Genomic DNA, 16,991 nt, shown 5'->3' on the forward strand with positions numbered 1-16,991 from the left:
TATATATATATATTTAAAGGAAACCTGTACTCTTTGGTGAAGGTGGAGCAAAAAAAGAGACGTTCATTGTTAAGGTTTACATACACTTTAACCTGACCCTAAAAATAATACAACCTCTTCCAATGCTCACATTTGAACCCTTTAGGAATTCTTTAGGAAGTAGTAGAGGGATCTTCCTGGTTGTGCAGTGTGGACATGATACAAAGCAGTGGTAGGCAGCCTTGTAGAACTAAATCCCATTGGGCATAGTGGAATATGAAGTTTCACCACAGCTGCAGTGCCAAGGTTGCCTACCCCCGATGTAGAGGCTCCCATTGCTGACTTTTCTGGTTGTCTGACTTCCATGTTGATCCAACTGGCTTTAATACTTTTTGATTCATTGACCTGGGACCAGTATGCAGATCAGGATCAGTATCGCAGAAGCAGTCAGAAACAGGAGTCAGTAACTCAGAAAGTATCAAAGCCAGAGGCAGCCAACCAGCATACCTAGAGGTGAGCAATGAAAGCCTCCACATTTCTCTAACTCCACTGGCTTCTGATGCAGTGTCTGGTGGATTGAAGTTCTCAGCCAGAGACTTGTAGAATTTCACTCACCTCCTCGAAGAGGTCCAGGCTGTAAGTGTTGTCGTCATCTGCAAAATACACCACTCCGGGCAAACTGATGTTTTTGTTAAATGTCTCTCTGAGCCACCGTAAGGCCAGGTTTCTCTGCATAGTCCCGCGGGGTATTCTGGGGTCCCTGGTGTCCCCTCTTAGTTTATAATTACGTGGCGTCTCCACGTTAAGGTGGGTGTAATTGAGACCAGAGTCTTGCAGCATCCGGGTGACCAGAGGGGTGCGCCGCTGAGAGTCCTCCACCAGGATCCAGTGCAGGTTGGGGACATGCAGTAACGTGTTGGCTAGACGGGTCAGTTCGGCCTTCTGAACCGGTCTGCTGTAGGTGGGGGTGATGACGTGGATGGTTGGGAGGTTACCCATCCAAGGTGGGGGCCGTGTATATACATACTCAGTCCTGACAACTTCTACGATATCCCTCTCCGAAGAACAATATTCCCTGGAATCTGAGCCTGGATTGGCATCCCTCCGGCCATCACTCCCGTCCTCTGGAACAGACAAAAGCACAATTATCCTAGAAAAATACAATCCTGCTGTATTAATGGGGGTTTATTAGGGAGAATCCCTATCTAGAAGGCCTCCCACCCTTCACCAACCTCTAACCCTTCACTGTTCTTGGTGTTTTGTAGTTAATATGAAAACCAGGTGGTGGTGCAGGTGAAATCTAGAATTATGTCTTGTTCACACATAGCAGGATCTCCATCATTAAGTAAGAAATTGTACCATCACCTGAGCGATAGGAGGAACCCATTCTAAACAACCCACTAAAATCAGTCCAGAAGAATTGTCCTGACATTATTTCCTGTTTCTAATGTAGTTTTCGTCCTATTCATTGTGAGGTGTGGGAAGTTCATATAACCTGTAATGACCTACATAGGCCAGCACTTGGACATGGAAAAGGTGATGGTAGAGGCACATTGGGTTAGGGGGAATTCCTTACATCTTTGATCCTCCCTACTCTCCATAGCAGGCATGCTCTTTCTCTTTTATTATTATTGCTTTGTCTTGTGTCTACCCCAAATGTATTCCTAGTAGTGTAAAAACAGACAAAAGCAAACCGCAGAGCCCAAAACAAAAGCAGATTGACAAAGCACAAGTTCATCAGTGAAGTATTAGATGAAGCATACAATGGAGGAGAAGATGGTGAAAAGAAGGAGAGTGGTAGATTGATATAAAAGGTATGGAATTGGAACATGGCTGAAGGATGGTTGGTAAGTCCGATTCGGGAATGTAAATTATTCTGGTTGTTAATGAGGGCGAGTAGTTTTCATGTACATTTGTTGGCAGTAATTTCATGTGCTGCATTTTTGTGATGCCATTTGTTCCTAGTGATTGGATAGGCTACTTCTCAGTGATGTCACTGGTCTCTAGTGAATGGATAGGCTGCCTTCTCAGGGATGTCACTGATCTCTAGTGAATGAATAGGCTGCATTCTCAGTGATGTCACTGATCTCTAGTGAATGAATAGGCTGCATTCTCAGTGATGTCACTGATCTCTAGTGAATGAATAGGCTGCATTCTCAGTGATGTCACTGATCTCTAGTGAATGAATAGGCTGCATTCTCAGTGATGTCACTGATCTCTAGTGAATGAATAGGCTGCATTCTCAGTGATGTCACTGATCTCTAGTGAATGAATAGGCTGCATTCTCAGTGATGTCACTGATCTCTAGTGAATGAATAGGCTGCATTCTCAGTGATGTCACTGATCTCTAGTGAATGAATAGGCTGCATTCTCAGTGATGTCACTGATCTCTAGTGAATGAATAGGCTGCATTCTCAGTGATGTCACTGATCTCTAGTGAATGAATAGGCTGCATTCTCAGTGATGTCACTGATCTCTAGTGAATGAATAGGCTGCATTCTCAGTGATGTCACTGATCTCTAGTGAATGAATAGGCTGCATTCTCAGTGATGTCACTGATCTCTAGTGAATGAATAGGCTGCATTCTCAGTGATGTCACTGATCTCTAGTGAATGAATAGGCTGCATTCTCAGTGATGTCACTGATCTCTAGTGAATGAATAGGCTGCATTCTCAGTGATGTCACTGATCTCTAGTGAATGAATAGGCTGCATTCTCAGTGATGTCACTGATCTCTAGTGAATGAATAGGCTGCATTCTCAGTGATGTCACTGATCTCTAGTGAATGAATAGGCTGCATTCTCAGTGATGTCACTGATCTCTAGTGAATGAATAGGCTGCATTCTCAGTGATGTCACTGATCTCTAGTGAATGAATAGGCTGCATTCTCAGTGATGTCACTGATCTCTAGTGAATGAATAGGCTGCATTCTCAGTGATGTCACTGATCTCTAGTGAATGAATAGGCTGCATTCTCAGTGATGTCACTGATCTCTAGTGAATGAATAGGCTGCATTCTCAGTGATGTCACTGATCTCTAGTGAATGAATAGGCTGCATTCTCAGTGATGTCACTGATCTCTAGTGAATGAATAGGCTGCATTCTCAGTGATGTCACTGATCTCTAGTGAATGAATAGGCTGCATTCTCAGTGATGTCACTGATCTCTAGTGAATGAATAGGCTGCATTCTCAGTGATGTCACTGATCTCTAGTGAATGAATAGGCTGCATTCTCAGTGATGTCACTGATCTCTAGTGAATGAATAGGCTGCATTCTCAGTGATGTCACTGATCTCTAGTGAATGAATAGGCTGCATTCTCAGTGATGTCACTGATCTCTAGTGAATGAATAGGCTGCATTCTCAGTGATGTCACTGATCTCTAGTGAATGAATAGGCTGCATTCTCAGTGATGTCACTGATCTCTAGTGAATGAATAGGCTGCATTCTCAGTGATGTCACTGATCTCTAGTGAATGAATAGGCTGCATTCTCAGTGATGTCACTGATCTCTAGTGAATGAATAGGCTGCATTCTCAGTGATGTCACTGATCTCTAGTGAATGAATAGGCTGCATTCTCAGTGATGTCACTGATCTCTAGTGAATGAATAGGCTGCATTCTCAGTGATGTCACTGATCTCTAGTGAATGAATAGGCTGCATTCTCAGTGATGTCACTGATCTCTAGTGAATGAATAGGCTGCATTCTCAGTGATGTCACTGATCTCTAGTGAATGAATAGGCTGCATTCTCAGTGATGTCACTGATCTCTAGTGAATGAATAGGCTGCATTCTCAGTGATGTCACTGATCTCTAGTGAATGAATAGGCTGCATTCTCAGTGATGTCACTGATCTCTAGTGAATGAATAGGCTGCATTCTCAGTGATGTCACTGATCTCTAGTGAATGAATAGGCTGCATTCTCAGTGATGTCACTGATCTCTAGTGAATGAATAGGCTGCATTCTCAGTGATGTCACTGATCTCTAGTGAATGAATAGGCTGCATTCTCAGTGATGTCACTGATCTCTAGTGAATGAATAGGCTGCATTCTCAGTGATGTCACTGATCTCTAGTGAATGAATAGGCTGCATTCTCAGTGATGTCACTGATCTCTAGTGAATGAATAGGCTGCATTCTCAGTGATGTCACTGATCTCTAGTGAATGAATAGGCTGCATTCTCAGTGATGTCACTGATCTCTAGTGAATGAATAGGCTGCATTCTCAGTGATGTCACTGATCTCTAGTGAATGAATAGGCTGCATTCTCAGTGATGTCACCGGTCTCTAGTGAATGGATAGGCTGCATTCTAAATGATGTCACTGATCTCTAGTGAGAAGTCTCTGCTCTTTGGTGAATGGAAAGGTTGCAGTCTCAGTAATGTGAATGCTTTCTCTGATAAAGGATATGCTGAATTGGGGTTATTGAAGGTCTGCCAACAAAACAGTGTGACTAACCTATTGCCTCTTGTCTCGGGGCAGTCTATAATGTGAGTACCTTAAATCATGTGGACAGACACAATGTAATGCATCTCAATGTAATGGGATATTCTACTGAAGGATGTAAATCACAAAGATAAAAAGCTGGCTCATAAGATTCTGGTGAGAACTGCAATTCTCAGACTCCGGGTGTCATATCAATTCTGGATGTCATACCAGCGAAGGTTAGTACACTCAATGGCCCTCGGCGAGGTCTGCAGCCTGCAAGTGTCAGCACTGCAGCTTCTATCGGTGGCTTCTGGCCCAGCTATTTAGCTTTGTGAAAGCTTCCCCTTCATGGTAACATTTTACTTCCAGAACAAAACCAAATTATGAGAGGACATTTCTGAAAACTGATAGAACTTTGCAGATGAAGAGATATTGGCCATAGTAACCTCATCTTCCTTTTTCTATTGTTTGTTATGAGAAATGTAAGCTTTGCACATGACTTCTCTCATGCTGCAGCAATAAGATTGGGGGGAGTCCTCTGATATCCAATCAGCACCACCTAGCAAACAACTGGATAATATCACATGGCTACTTTTGGCTTTTTATGGTTACACAGCTATTGCTATTTAAGAATATATAGATATGCAGTGTCTTGCAGTAACCCAATCCAAATTTAGCTTTCAACAGGCTGCAATGGGTAGTGAACAGGGGGGTGATTTCCAGTTGACACCCATTGTACCTCGCATGGTTTGGAAGCACACGAAATTTTGGAAAAATGGGTATTCTGTAATGAAGAGATACTGGGGAGGAGGGGGGGTTAAAAAAATGTAATATTAAAGACCCCCTTAGTTTTACTGCTCACCCTCTTACCCAGGGGGACTGTATACATTTCGCTCAGTGCTGTAATAAGTAAAAGGTGCAGCCCCTGCATCCCTTTAAGTGTCTTAGAAAGTATTACATGAAAAATGAAGCTCCCCTAATTTGACTTCTCTGCCATCTTCTGGGCAAAGAACGTGAGGAGGGAGATGGGGGTTCTAATGGGTTCTATAAGGGACAGTACTTTTGCAACGGTGGCAAGAAAGGGACAATATTTTATGGCAGTTCTCCTCTAGTTTCCTCCTTCAAAAAATTCAGTTTATTACGTAAAAGAGAACTATGGCCCAACCTTTTTTGGGTTACAGGAGGACATTTACTAATCTCGTTCTGTGACACAAAACTCAGCATATAGTGGGCTATTGCCCGCTATTTGCTGAAAACGTAGAGCTACTCTGTAGCCAGGACGGATGCCGACAATATTGTCCGGATCTACCCTTCTGCCTAATTGACAGCTGGTCCTGCCTCTCTAGAGCCAGAGCCAGCTGTGCCCGCCCCCTCCCCTGTCTGTCCCTGCAGTCAGCGCTGGAGGAACAGAGAGGGGATCGGGGAATCCCTGCAGGGAGTAGTGACTGCCAGTCATCGCTCTCTGCAGGGAGAAGATCAGGCACTTAGCGATCAGCATTTTGTGATCGCTCAGTTCTTGATCTATAGAGCCGACGCGTGACAGCTGCAGTTTAAATATGGAGATGAGTGTGTTTCACTCACCCCATAGGCAGGGCTTTCCTTCCTCATGTCAGAGCCTCCAGCAAGGAGAACAGTGAGCAACACAATAGTGACATCAGCGAATCTCACTCCAAATCTCCTGAGTCTAGCAGTCAGGGGCAGCAGTGCCTTAGATCTCACACTCCAGGTACACTGGTATGAACCTGTAGTGAATGGACTGCCTAGGCACCCTCACATAGCAGAAGCAGCAGTTATATTTTTTAGGAGGAATTCAAGACAAAAGCTACATTTCTTCAGTGTATTGCTTAGCTATAATTATCATTTCTAAATTTAGCCTACAGCACAGAAAATCTTCACTTTCTCAATTTAGTTCCACTTTAATTACAGTTACACTTTAAATGAGCCTTTTAGCCCTGCAATTTAGGAAACAAGAAATGAAACAGGATAAACGGATTTACGGTACTTAGAACAGTTTTCAGAAATGTCCCGTTGGATGAAATCTGGATATATTGGCAGAGGATGACGACATGCACCATAGACTGGTCAAGGGGGGTGATGAATATGAGGTCAGTGGTGGCCAGTGACACAACAGGACAATTCTAAGTTGAGGTGGGGGGGATGGGGAGGGGTTCACAGAGTCTCCTCACCCTTGTGTGCATTGAGCAGCGGGGACAGAGTACTGTGGTGCCATACTGTGATGAGCAAAGTCCAGGGCAGAACGATCAGTACAATAGCCAGAATGTCCCTTCTCTTCAGCATCTCCAGGGTGGGCTGACCCCAGTGCTCCTCATTACCTGATGAGGACACCCCGACAGCACAGAGAACAGCAAAAGCAGACAGGAAGAGAGATCAGTATACAGACAGAGAGGAGCAGGAGAAACACAGCACAGGTCAACACAGTCACCTCTTACCAGCGTTCAGAACCCACCCATTGCAGCAGGCTGGGGATTCCAGGCTCTGCCCAGATAGGGGGAAGCCGGTCACAGAGACTGGGGGTCAAGGCCCCTCACTGGCCAGGACTTGGAGATGCACCGCACAGAAGGAAACCTGTATAAGAAGGAAGAGAGAGAAGAAACGTGTGAACACCAGAGAGCACTGTTGGCTAAGAAACCAATATGCGTCTTCCCACTGCATTGCAACAATCCGTGCCATAGTTAAATCCCGACTAGCGAATTAATATAATGACAAAATAAAACCCCGCTCGGCATCTGCACGTTATAGAGTAAACTTAACCAGAAACACAATTCTTTTTCTGCGCGATTACCCAAACTCCAGATCCCTGCACCAAAATAAATCTGGATTTATCCATGGTTTGCTCAGCATTAGGAACCACATTTAGGCAGTGACCATTAAAAGTAATAAGGCACAAATCCTGACCCCCCCGGACCAATATCAATCTGGATTTATCCATGGTTTGCTCAGCATTAGGAACCACATTTAGGCAGTGACCATTAAAAGTAATAAGGCACAAATCCTGACCCCCCCGGACCAATATCAATCTGGATTTATCCATGGTTTGCTCAGCATTAGGAACCACATTTAGGCAGTGACCATTAAAAGTAATAAGGCACAAATCCTGACCCCCCCGGACCAATATCAATCTGGATTTATCCATGGTTTGCTCAGCATTAGGAACCACATTTAGGCAGTGACCATTAAAAGTAATAAGGCACAAATCCTGACCCCCCCCCCGGACCAATATCAATCTAAATTTATCCATGGTTTGGTCAGCATACAAAAACATTATATTCATTTTTAAATGTACATTAGAACATTACATTTATTTTTAAATGCAACTAGGTTATGTACATAAATATGTCTTGATATCAGCTTTCTGTAATCCCTTGCACATAGGGTTGCCATCCTTTTCTTCAAGCGAAACCCGAACACTCTAGCGACACGCTGACATTTTTTGGGAAGAATGAGTCATGGCTTATTCATATGTAAATAGCGCCGTCCATTCATATGTATATATCACAGTTGAGACTATTTTCACTGGGGAGGCCAGTAGCCACTATCTTAATTTTGGTTGCCCCTGTCTGCCTGACATCTTGTGTCCGGGTTTCTGGTGCCATCAAACCCGAACACACAGCACTCAAAACTGGACTGTCCGGGTGAATCCTGGACAGGTGGCAACCCTACTTGCACAGCGGCACTCAGACTGGAAGAGGAAGAGCCAGCTCTAGCAGCCAATCAGACTCTGCCGCAGTGCACATGTTCAGGAACATTTGAATAGGAGGAGAAAACAGAGGGAGGGGATTATTGAGCCATCATCATGCTTCTCTCCTTCATTGTCCAATCAGCAGAGAGGGGGGCGTGTTCTTGACAAGGCTGTGCTAATGCTGCAGCAGAGGTCAGATACGAGTGTGCTTTTGGCAGGCGTGTCTACATTGCAATTATATATTATTATATATATATAAAGGTATTTTCTGAGTGCCCCGGGCAGCACAAATCCATGTGCGGTTTATAAAATGTTGTACCCAGCATTCCCAAAATGTTAAAATGCACAACTCTCTATAGTTGGCTATGACGGGCAAAGAGGCACATGCAAGGCTCATATAGGAATGGAGAGTTCCAAAAAGTTCTGGCTCAGCTTTGGGAGTCCCTGAAACAGGCAGGATAATGTTTACAATGAAAGACGGATATTAATGGGCACATTGAGGTGCCTGCTATCAGGACAAATGCAAATATCGCCTACTTAGATGCAGTAACAGGTTCCTGTTAGGGCTCCATTTTTATTGGACTTTGAAAGCACCTTATCACACATAAAAATTAGATCCAACACACAGTGCAATGCATAGATCATTATCATCTGTGCATTGTGGTACACTATAGCACAGGTACATTGTAACACACTGTCGATGTGTGTTGGGGTTCAGTTGACAATAGACCGCAATGCACCTCAACACACATAGACCGTGCATTGCTGTAACCAGGGCCGGATTTACTCTCTCTGCTGCCCTAAGGCCACGTTCCTCAATCCGCCCCCCTACCCGCCAACCCCCAATAGAGAATGGCAGACCTGCAGGCTGCATACAAGTGATCTCAGCGACATTGTCGAGATCACTTGTACAAAACAAGCGGCGGCTTCCCCGCTGTATATTTAGCTCTGCTTACCCAAAGCAGGGCTCTATGTAGAAAACTACCCGCTCGGCGCCAGACACTGCATGTCCCCGGCATTGGGAGATAGGAATTTCACACCCCTGCCGGGCCTTGGTTGGCCTTGTGGGAAATCCGGCCACAGAAACCCAGAGCCATTTTATCAATACCAATGATATTACTGCTCATTATATCCAATACTTTACATCATGATCATATGGATTCTGAGAGTTGATAACCTGGGACCTTCCAGGGGCAAAACTTTCTAGGGGCAAATGTTCAATACTTAGGACTGGCCCTTGAAATCAGAGCAGCTGTCATCTTTGTAAATGCTCACAGTGTGCCTCAAGTCAGACCCCCCCCTCTGCTCCACTTAGAACATACCTGGTCACACCCATTTATGAGAGACTCCACGCCTGGTCTCTACCAGAAACGCATGCACCGTGCAGGATTATTCTTGGCATGCCAAGATTGGAGCCAGTTGCCAGGGAAGATGTTACTACAGTGTGCATGAAGAGGAATTACATCACCAGAGGTCTTTCAATGGTAAAAGAGGCGCATTGTGCAACTCGGGAGAAGCAGAGTGAGAAATGGTGGTGGTGTCGGACAGGTAAGTATACCATAATGCACACGTATGCTCATTGTGCACATGATGGCCAGAGACCGCCCACCCCAATGCATAATTCAGTTCAGCTTTAAAGTGATCATCATCTGGTCTAAAAAGGTTTTTAAGATAACAAAAGTGCTGAAGTGCCATCACCCGGTACCTGTGTTAATCTTTAAATTAATCCCGGTGGAGCCCCATGGATTCTGGGCCCAGGCTGTACTAGTCAAGATTAAAGGAGAACTATGAGGCGAGTGCTTTTCACTCACCTCATTCTAGCCGACCTGTGACAATGAGACTGTCACAGGTCGGCTCAGTAGATCGGGAGGTGAGCGAACACATACCGGGTTCGCTCGCCTCTCGATCCTGTCACAGCTCTCTGCCGTGACAGGGGAGGGGCTGGATTCCCCCCCTCCCCGCTCCGATCCTCCAGCGCTGACTGGCGGAACGGACGGGGGAGGGGGCGGGTGGACGGATCACGCAGCTGGACGGATCCCGTCATCTAAGTCGGGATCTGTTCCGGCTGCGGCGTCTCAGTATACCGCGAGCTGTAGCTCCCTATATACTGAGCCTAGGGTGACGGGAGGACGCTAGTTTGTGTCCTCCCGTTACCCTAAGGAGAACTATGGGGAAAAACACTGACCCCATAGTTCTCCTTTAAGCCCTGCTCCCTCCTAGTACTATGCCACCTGTCAGTCAACTGTCAATTGCCAGAATATTAGTAGACAGCAGTGACTGCTGAATGAAAGGCAGGACTTAGCATTCAGATGGGCGGGACTTAATCTTGACTTGGTCACAAGTCAAGGCCCCATGTATAGACCTAAGCGTAGGATCCTAGTAGGCTCCAATAGATACTTTAGGACAGGGGTGCCCATTAGGTAGATCGTGATCTACCAGTAGCTCATAGCCATGGGAGAGAGCAAGGAGAGAAAGCCAGGGGAGAGAGCAAAGAGAGACAGCCATGGGAGAGAGCAAAGAGAGACAGCCAGGAGAGAGAGGAGAGACAGCCAGGAGGATGAGCCAGGAGAGACAGCCAGGAGGATGAGCAAGGAGAGACAGCGAGGAGAGCGAGGGAGTTTTTTTTTCCGTTGGTAGATCTCATGTAGCTCGTCATTTGAAAAGTAGATCTTAACACAAAAATAGTGGGCACCCCTGCTTTAGGCAATAGATACTTTAAGACCATTTTAGTACAGGTTTACGCTAAGGTTTCACCTCTCTTTGGTGTATGTGCTTATTATCGCTCATATGTGACATTTGCAGCCAGATGTACCCAAAAAAAATCTGACTTTTCTTCATACAACAACCCTGACACCACCATTTGCACATGAAACAAACATATCTGGTTTTCTGTTCACACAAAAGGAACGTCCGGCTTCACCAATACAGGACAATGTGATATTTGATGGTATGGTCAGGCAACGAGCACTGAAACACAAGATTCCAGAACCTCAACCGCATCATTGTTCTTAAAACTACAGTCGCTGCATAACATCAGTAGAATGAAATGAGTGCCGATGTGAGACGCTATTCTCCTCCGGCATGAATCATTGATGAGCCCATACTGTATATACAGTATCTGCAAACTCAGGAGACCGACACACTATATAGAGAGAGAGGTAAAGCATGTCCATTCGACCTGCCATACTGCGCACAACGCCTCGCCTGCAGCGTGATTATGTGAAAGCCCTGCAAAGGAAAAATACGGCTGTTGGCAGCTATACTCCAACTCTCATCAGAATTCTAAAAATGATATTTACCATCATGTACATGTAGCACCAACATATAGTGAACCAAACTAACTTGCGCTAACGGAAATAGTAAAACTAAATTAAGATGGATTAAAATTTAAAATAGATATTAATATGACCCCAGAGCTAAAATTTCTAAAACCAAAAAGGAAAAAAGCTGCTGAACTCAGGCTAAAAGCCTACAGAATAATGGTGTAATGAAGTGTACAGCGCTAAATGCCCTTCAGGAAATTAGATAACGGTAGGGATCATATGGTGTCACCTCTGTGTCAAGCAATCGTGAAACAGTGTATATATAATAAATATTTGTGTAAAAACTTATAGTACGTTATAAAATGTGTCAGCAGGTGTCATAAAAGGCGTGTCATACATGAACCTTATTAAATAAATAAACAAAAATCCTCAAAGAACATGTGTCATATATGTGAAAAAAATATTATTGTGAAAAAAATATTAAATAAATAAATAAACACCAACATATAAACTGGCCATGCACCCTAAGATTTCTCTCACGAACATGAGGAATCAATTGATTGCCCATCCACACCAAACAGCATGGATGGAGGAATCTCCCCTGCTGGCCATTGTATAGAGCAGGTATGGGGACCTGAGGTTGCTGAACATCCGAACGCTGACTGCATCTGACTGGATGTAGTCTCTGTTCAGCCAACAATCCCCCCGAGCTGGGTTCTTTGACAAAAGTCTATTGAAAAATGGACTTCTGTTGAGCCAGGTGCTGCTGACAGGGCTACCAACTGCTTGAATTTCAGCTGATTTAGCAAAAATTGACTGAACTTCAAGCAATGCATGGCCAGTTTTACGCATTTAAATGCAGAGTATATAGAACCATTGCCATTAGTGCCTGTTTCCCAACAGAGCTTACACTCTAAAGCCTCATAGCCTTGTCTCATACCCTCAAACCAATGTCCCTGCTAGGACTGGATTCCAGGACCTCGGCACTGCCATGCAAAGTGGTGATTCACTTATCCTGCCCAGAAAATTAATGTTAGATGATGACTGGAGCTAATCTAATAGTTTCTAGCTACAAACTGTTCTAAAGAGACCCCCAAGACAGGCTTGGATGGAATCCAGCTAACCTACCATTTTGTGGAAGGAAATTGGAGCATCAAACCATATGGAAAACATGCACACTAAGCCTCGGTACTGCCCATAAAATCCACACTAGGTTATTGCTGGGGTTGACTATGACTCTTCAGCAGGAGGATAGAACCCCGGAATCATAAAGTCCACACACTATTTCCTAGAACCTCCCTGTAATTGCAAACATAAAGCTGGAGCTAATCAGTCCCATAGCATAGATATCACACAGGATACACTTACATGCTCCGAATGACCCAGCTCTGGCCCTAATAGCTTCCCATGCTGACAGCTTTAAATCCTGAGATCACTAAATTATTTACAAACACAATTAGGGGATCAAAGGCTTTCGTATGGAAATCAGAGCGCAAATCTGATATAGTGAAAAACCCAAAGCAAACAGAGGACACTTCCCTGAGAATCACACTATACGTATCCGAGGCCAAATCAATCAGTTCATTCATTACTGTCAAAAAGATCACATGATCAGCGTCAATCCAGAAATGATTTATTTTACATGCATTTGGTTACTTATTAATATCTGATGATAGTTTTGCAACAAAATGTTCAGCAAACAAATATAACATTTGCAGTGATGTGGAATCCTCATTATTCCTCATGATATTAATATTCAAAGCGATTCTGAATCCTTTTGTATGGCATTGTATTGTAATCGTACTGTTTGCCCATATGTTGTAAAGTGCTGTGCAAACTGTTGGCACTAGACATGTGCATTCGGATTCGGACGAGAACATGCCGGCGGCCATCTTGGAGGCGGAACATATGATGTCACATAACCATGATGTCACGCGCTGAACGAGCGGTGGCCATATTGGTCACTGGCGCGTTTTGGAGTAGATCTTGGTGTACACCAAGATGGCGGCGCTCAAACATGCGGGCGCGACCATCTTGGTGTATACCAAGATCTACTCCAAAATAGCGGTATGGCCGCTACTCGTTCTGCGGTTTCAGGGCCTGTTCACATGATATCAGGTCCTGATCAGCTCCTGATCAGGTGCGGATCTGCAGACTGATGCAGTGCGTTTTTGCCACGTTTTGGCCGCGTTTTTGATGCGTTCAAGTGGGCCTGTTAGTATGTTAGCTGCCGTGCAGTGCGTTTTTGCCGCGTTTGCGTTTCCTGACCGTTTCCGGACCTGACAAAATGTGACATGCAGTATTTTTTCTGTCGTAAGCTGAACGGACTGCGCACGTGAGAACTGTAAACACATAGGGATAAAAACACATAGGGATACATTGGGATGCATTTTGAGTGCAGCAGCGTACGGATCCGGTCAGCACACAAAACGGACGTCGTGTGAACAGGCCCTCAGTGTGCAGTTTCGAATTCGGAGGCTCGTTGCCTCCGAATCAGAAACAACATAAAAGTTTTCTTTTTTTTGAGAATATATATTTTCTTTATTTGATTACCTTTCATATACAAGATCAACATCCAAATTTTACAGAAACTGACAATCTCACATATCTTGTACGTCCGACAACAATTACTGTGGTTATTAGAGCTTTCCGATGACACAAGTAAATACTAATATTTAAGTGCGATTACCTCATGGGCTATCCTATTTGTCATTACAAAGTACACCCTTTTAGAACTCTTATAACCTTCACCATGGGTTCCACTACCTCTAAAACCCTCAGCAATGACCTCATTCTACTACCTTGCTCCTAGCAGTTCTTGGAAATAGAACTACTACTTGCTCCTGTCATACCCATCCATCATCCATCCCCCCACCCACTCTTCATACATACATCCCCTGAGAAAAAAAAAAAAATCAAGAGAAAGATTAAAAAAAGCAAAAAAAACTTAATGGCCAAGGCAAGTGGGAAGGCTGAATATTAATTACTTATAAGTATTGACGAATTTGTCCAATAATATGTTATATATTCTTGACACCCTATGCTTACCTCCTGGTTTATTTACAATCATTTTCTCAATTGGAGTAAATTCTCTTTCTGTATAACCCTGAGAGCACAGATGGTTGTAAAAATGTTTGAGTTGGAAGTACTCAAGCCATCTGCCTTGGTTCGTCCGCTCCCAATGGCAGAACATATATCAGGGGGAGTACTCCCATTCCATTCACTGCTTGTACTATTGGGGAGTGCCTCGAGGTCTTCCATCTCAAAAATTCTCCATCTGCCAAACCCTGCGGGAAGTCTGGATTCCCAAGGATGGGTGTCAATGGGCCCACATAGGATGATACACCATAATTCTTGATCATTGTATCCCATATATTTAGTATCGTACCAATTACGAGCGACTGGTTCCACCCACGCGGCCGTTTATCCGGGTTTATCCATGGTAGTGATGTCAAGGGTGTTGAAACCTCAGCTTGTTCTATGGTAACCCAGAGTTTAGGTCGCGCCGGGTAGAACCAGTCTATCATTCTATTCAGGGTCGCTGATCTATAATACATCTCGATGTGTGGTAGACTCCCCCCCTTCTGATCTTCTTTTGACTAAAATATCATATCTCAGACGCGCCCCGGCGGTACCCCAAGTGTATTTGAGAAGCGATGATCGTAATCTACGAAAATACGACCGTGGGATTTTTGCCGGGGTCGTCTGGAACATGTAAAGGAATCTTGGGAGGATGTCCATCTTAAATAACGCCATCCTCCCTAACCACAAGTGTTTGCTCTTTCTCCATGCCTCCATTCATGTTTGTGTCATCTCCAGGAGGGGTATATAGTTGAGTTCATATAATTTTTATAAGTCTGTGGGGATTTTTATACAACATAAAAGTTTGTTTCATTTGAGAAAACTAATGAAAACATTTTTTGTTTTCACTTTTTTCGTTTGAAAACAATGTTTTTTGTTGTGCACATGTCTGGTTGGCACAATATAAATCCTGTATAATAATAATAATAAAACAACCTGCAAAAATATATAAATAACACTTAGGGGGTCTATTTAGAAACAACTCGCAGGAACAGTCACCCTGCAAATCTCAGCGAGTGTTCATTCTGTGTGAATAGAAGCAAAAGCCAATGTTTTTTTTGTATATTTTCTTTTTAGGTTGAATGTAATATAAAGTAAGGCTGCATTATGGCCATTGGGTGGAGCTGATGAGTATATGAAATAAATACTCACTTCCTATTCTCCTCAGCTCCATCCAGTGACCATAATGCAGTATTACATTACATTCGACCAGAAAAGAAAATCTTGGATGTGATGTCAGCAGCCCCATCAGACTGAAGTGATGCTCTACAGGGGTAGGCAACCTTGGCACACCATCTGTGGTGAAATTACAAATCCCAACATGCCTCTGGGAGTCATGCCTGTGGCTGTCATGCAATGCCTCATGGGACTTGCAGTTCCACAACAGCTGCCAAGGTTGCCTACCCCTGGTCTATAATATCCCCCCTCACTCCTCTCCCAGCAGCAAGATAAAAGCTTATGTAGGAGGGGTAATGGGGAAGGAGGAGTAACAGAGCTGGGTCAGCACAGACAGTAACTAGAGACTCCCAGCAGAGAAGATGTCTGTGGTGTACAAGGAGGGAGGGAGTTGTCAGAATATTTATGGTGTAATATACTTTTCCTGGGGTAGTCAAGTTTGCTAGAAAGTTCAAGATGCTATAAAATATTGTATATAGAAAGGAAGAAAATTCTCCTAGTGAGCATCTCAAATACTTTTATATGTGTGATTTGTCTGTGCTTTTATTTGCAGCTTTTTTAATGGTGACAGGTTCTCTTTATTGTATATGTAAATCCAAAATATTAAACTCTCATATTAGCTCCTCACTCATCCTCATGGCTGTCTCTCCTCTCTCATTTTCCTGGCTGTTTCTCCTCTCACTCCCCTGGCTGTCTCTCTTCTCTCTTCCCTGGCTGTCTCTCCTCGCTCACTCTCCTGGCTGCCTCTCCTCGCTCTCTCCCCTGGCTGCCTCTCCTCGCTCATCCTCCTGGCTGCCTCTCCTCGCTCTCCCCCCTAGCTGTCTCTCCTGTATAGTCTCCAAAACAAAATTGCTATGCGGCGCTAGAGTGTTCGGGTTTCACTTGAAAAAAAGTTGACAACCCCAATTGCAAGACTGACAGTTAAGGTGCCCATACACTGTACGATTCTCGTACGAGAATCGCAGGAAATCCCGCGATTGTAAATGGGCAGATCGTACGAGCTTTCAATGAGCTTACGACCATTGCAAGACAAAGGTCTTGCGATGGTCGTAAGGTGTATGGGCACCTTTAGAAGGCCTGTTGGTATTTGTAGGTAAAGCACAGCTGGAGGGCCGGAGTTGGCCGCCGCTGATCTATATGATTTTCCACAAGGCCACTAAGTCCCGGCCTCGGGGCAGCAGGGTGTAGAGGGGCAGCAGGGGTGAGGAATTCCTATTGCCCGAAGCCCGGGACATGCAGTTCTGGGCACCGGGTAGTTCATTTAGCCCTGCTTTGGGCAAGCTGAGCTAAATGTACGGCGGGGAAGCCACAACTTGTTTTGTACAAGTGATCCCAGAGATGTCGCCGAGATCACTTGTATGCAGTCTGT

General features: G+C 44.4%; 1 protein-coding gene across 3 annotated transcripts in view; it reads right to left on the reverse strand.

Annotated features, from left to right (window-relative positions):
* B3GAT1 (beta-1,3-glucuronyltransferase 1) overlaps window positions 1-16,991 on the reverse strand; it is a 52,799-nt gene that overhangs the window by 6,217 nt on the left and 29,591 nt on the right. The window contains exons 2-4 of one of the 3 annotated variants that reach the window (XM_018560892.1): window positions 6,870-6,988; window positions 6,589-6,735; window positions 595-1,103 (exon numbers count right to left, since the gene is read on the reverse strand). In XM_018560892.1, coding sequence (XP_018416394.1) covers window positions 595-1,103; window positions 6,589-6,735; window positions 6,870-6,873 — 660 coding nt within the window. In that variant the 5' untranslated portion in view covers window positions 6,874-6,988. Of the gene's footprint in view, window positions 1-594; window positions 1,104-6,588; window positions 6,736-6,852; window positions 6,989-16,991 lie in introns of all 3 variants that reach the window. The other 2 variants (XM_018560893.1, XM_018560894.1) reach the window with 2 other exon arrangements.

Source organism: Nanorana parkeri, unplaced genomic scaffold, assembly GCF_000935625.1.
Source record: "Nanorana parkeri isolate BGI_ZX_2015 unplaced genomic scaffold, ASM93562v1 scaffold485, whole genome shotgun sequence".
NCBI lineage: Eukaryota > Metazoa > Chordata > Amphibia > Anura > Dicroglossidae > Nanorana > Nanorana parkeri.